A 3,869-nucleotide genomic window follows, 5' to 3' on the forward strand; every position below is an offset into this window, starting at 1 on the left:
TGTTGGTTGCAGGTGTGGCCTGTCAAGATCAGGCCCACCTCCAATCTTCACCAACTGGTCCAGCTGCAACTCATTGGGGACAAGATCACCCTGTACACCAGAGGAGACAGAGCAGCTTCAGCTTTGGCCTTACTGCGGTGGGTGTGTGGGCTGGGAAGGGTGGAGAGGCTCAAGGGGATTCAGAGAGCTCATCCTGCTGGAAGGACAAGGGAAAGGGAGTGGGAGCTCAGCAGTGAGCAGAGCTGAGGGCTGGAGAGTGGCTCTCAATGACACCAAAATCCCATGGGACCTCTGAGACATTGCTGCTCCTCAGCCAGTGACAGGATGCATCCCTAAGCCTGGGGCTCAGCCTTCCTCGTGGTGAGGGGCACCAAGGAAGGCAACAGTGTGATACAGGCTGCAATGGGCTGGGAACTCACCGAGGGAAAAGAGGGAGCAGTAGTAAAAGGCAGATGGGGAGAGAACTGTTCAGAGAAGGGCTGAGCTACAACTTGAGCAAGCTGAGAAATGTCATTTGAGGGGCATCCCAGATGGATTTCATTTCAGAAGTTATTGAACAAATTTATTTTTTGGGGGGTGACATCTTTTCCCTTGGAGGTGTACACTCTGCAAACTTGAGCTGTGCTGCCAAAATGCTCAAGCAAGTCTGTGCTGCAGGTCACACCATTTCTTCTTTGGCTGATTCCAGCCTGGTGCTGAGCTCCAGCAGAGCCCTGGCAGAGCCCAGAGCAGCCTCAGCACCCGCAGAGCCTGGCTGCAAGGAGAGAAAGCAGAAACCGCCCATCAGCTGTGGTCTCCTGTGCCCTTGTCCCAGCTGCCCACGGTGCCCAGGCCATGCTGGCTGTGCTCAGAGCAGTGCCCAGAGCTGCCCATCACTGCTGCTTTTGGCAGCAGGGCAGGAGGGCAGGACGTGTGCCCAGCCTGCAGCCAGCCAGGGCACATCCACCTCCTCAGCAGCTGCCCAGAGCAGGAGGCTCCTGTGCTCGCTGCCATCTCCCAGAAGCTCTGATCCCACCATGCCAGGCAGACAGGGACCCACCTCACGCCCTCCCCTGCTGGAAGAAAAGCTGGTCCCAAACGATGTCCTCAGCCTTCTCCAAGGGCACGGCCCATCCACACTGCAGCTGGTCCCAAGCACTTCCTGATCCAGACTGGACCCAACCTATAAGGCTTCATCTAGAAAAACAAACAACAAATTATTGAAAATAGATTACAGACAAAAAGGGGAAACAAGAAAAAAGGTACAAAAATCTTATCTCTGCCAGGGCCTTGAGGAAGGCCCACCCCCTGCATGCAAGGAAAAACCCACACACGGTTGAGGGAAGCCCAGGCTTTCTCCCTTCCCCCCTGCACTGCCCCCCACAATAATGCTGATCCCAAAGCAAACAAGGGCAGTGGAGCAGCCCAAGCCCTTCCTTGCCTGCACAGCAAAGCAGCCGCAGCACAGGTTCTGGAGTCCCACCTCTGCTCCCACCATGGGGTTTGTTTGTGTCAGGCTGGCTGCCCCAGCCCCAGCCCGGGGCACGGTGGGGGCTGGGGGCTGTTGGCAGGGCCAGGAGCCCACTCCCATTTCATACCCAGCCCATCCCCCCAGCCCTGCCAAAACCAGCTGGGCAGGCGACTGAAGGATCAGCTGCATCTGCCCCAGCAAAAGGGGAAACCTTTGGTTCCCAGCCAGGCTGTGCAATGCCCAAATGTGGGAGCATCCCCCTGGGTGTGGACTCATCTGTAAATTTGCTGTGGAGCCTGGCTTTGGAGAAGGTGCCACAATCAAAGTCCATCATCTTCAGCTGGCCAGTGGCCAGGTCCAGGAAGAGGTTGCCATCCTTGATGTCATCCTTGATGTCTCCAGCAGCAGCAGTCCCACCTGGTACAGCTTCTCCACGGGCTCCTTCTCCTTCCCTGGGGTGAGACCAGGCTCTCAGGTTCTGCCCAAGGCCCCAGCTGTCAGGGAACCAGGACAAGCAAAACCAGCTTGGATGGTGGCCACCAGTGCTGGGCAGAGCAGCTCAGCTCCAGCACAAGGGCTGTGTGTTCCCATCTGATGAGCCCTAGGCAGTGACACGGGCAGGACAAAAAAGTCTGGCTTCCTTTGCTTCTGACTGCCAAGGCATGTGTGGAGCTGTAACTTACCAGGGCCCTGCATCACAGTGTGCCTGTGGCTCTCTCCCTTCTTCTAGGGCAGATGAATATCCTGCATCCAAGGATGACAGAGCAGCTCTTCTAATGAGGGCCTTTCCAAGTCCAGCATGGACAAACACTGCCTGATCAGATCTTGGCACTCTGGGCAGAGAAACCACAAACCGCCGGTCAGTTGGAGAAGGCTCCTGTTGGCTTTGCCCCACTATTCCCGTGCCCAGGCCATGCTGGATGTGCTCAGAGCTGGGCCTAAGCTTTCCCATCCATTCTCTGGTTTGGAGGAGAGCAGGAGAGCAGGACATGTGCCACCTCCTCAGCAGCTGCCAGAGCAGGATGCTCACGAGCCTGCTGCTGTCTCCCAGCACTGGTATTCCCCCGTGCCCAGAGATGAGGATCCACCTTGAGAGAGCCCTTGTGGCAGCGAGAGCTGATGGTCCCAGCTGATGTTCTGGCCCCTCCTGAAAGGGTGCTCCCCACAGACCATCTGGTGCAGCAGGATGCCCAGGGACCAGATGGTAGCTGGCCTGCCATAGTACCAGCCAAAGTGGGTCCATTCCGGGGGGCTGTATGACCGTGTTCCTATGGAATACAGATGGAGTTCATCAGGGGGATGCTGCTGCTCCCAGAGCCTGGCCCCAGCATCCCTGCTCCAGTGGCACAGGGGGTGTGACGCACTGCCCTCTCACCAGCACCTGGGACTTGTGTACAGACTTGGGGTTGGAAAAGAAGCCACTGGGGTTGGAAGAGGGCAGTGGAAGCCCTGGCAAGGCCTCACCATAACAAGGAAGAAACCACTCAGTGCTGGGGGAAAATCCATGCCTGCATCCTCCCTGCCTTCATTGCTCCAAAAAACATTATGAACCCAAAACAAACCAGGCAGTGGAGCAGTCCAAGCCCTTTCTCACCTGCACACCAAACTGGCTGGGGCACTGGTTCCAAACCCCCCCCTCTCGGCTACCCCCACCCACGGGTGTTTTTGCTGGGCTGGCAGCCCCAGCCCCATTCCTGGACAGAGTGGTGGGCAAAGGCTGCCTGCAGAGCTGGAAGCTGGCTCCACACCCAGCCCTGCTCAAAAGCAACTTGGCTGAAGTCTCAGTGCCATGAAGGGCTGCAGAAGGGAGAATCCCCACTGCCACACCCAGCTTGGGCTGTGAGATGTTGGGCCATGAGATGCTGGGACCAGGAGCACACCCTGTGTGGGCTCACCTGCAAAGTGAGTGTAGGCTGTGTCCTGCAAGTACGTGCCACAGCCAAAGTCAATCAATTTGGCCTGCCCGGTGGCCAGGTCAACCAGGATGTTCTCTGGTTTGATGTCCCTGTGCAGGACCCCGCAGCTGGTGCAGTGCCGCACGGCCTCCAGCACCTGGCGGAACAGCTCCCGCGCCACCTCCTCGGGCAGGAAACCCCGGGCCCGAATGAAATGCTGCAGGTCCTGACACCGCTCCGGGCGCTCCAGCACCATCAAGACGTCGTTGGGGAGCTCAAGCCACTCCAGCAGCTGGACCACACCAGGGAAGCCAGTGGACACCTTGGCCAGCAGCACGATCTCCAGGGGTGCGCTGGTGCCGTCGGGCTGCGGGAGGAGCACGATGCCGTCAGTGGGGCTGATGCCGTGCCGGGGCTCGGGAAGCCCTCAGCCAGCCTGGGATGCTCTGTGCCCTGCGCTGGCCCCACGCCCGCTCTCCCTCGAGGGGTCCTGGAGGCTTCCACACTGTCGGGCCTCGGCTCAT

General features: G+C 58.6%; 1 protein-coding gene across 1 annotated transcript; it reads right to left on the reverse strand.

Moving 5' to 3' along the window:
• Positions 1-3,427: 3,427 nt before the first annotated feature.
• LOC132334588 (serine/threonine-protein kinase pim-1-like) lies at positions 3,428-3,869 on the reverse strand (the record flags this gene model as incomplete). The annotated part of the gene is made up of 2 exons (XM_059860694.1): positions 3,852-3,869; positions 3,428-3,760 (listed from the first exon to the last, which is right to left on the reverse strand). Coding segments are annotated over exons 1-2 (351 nt in total), but the record flags the coding sequence as incomplete, so codon positions are not given.

This window comes from Haemorhous mexicanus, chromosome 16 (genome assembly GCF_027477595.1).
Source record: "Haemorhous mexicanus isolate bHaeMex1 chromosome 16, bHaeMex1.pri, whole genome shotgun sequence".
In the NCBI taxonomy this organism is placed as follows: domain Eukaryota; kingdom Metazoa; phylum Chordata; class Aves; order Passeriformes; family Fringillidae; genus Haemorhous; species Haemorhous mexicanus.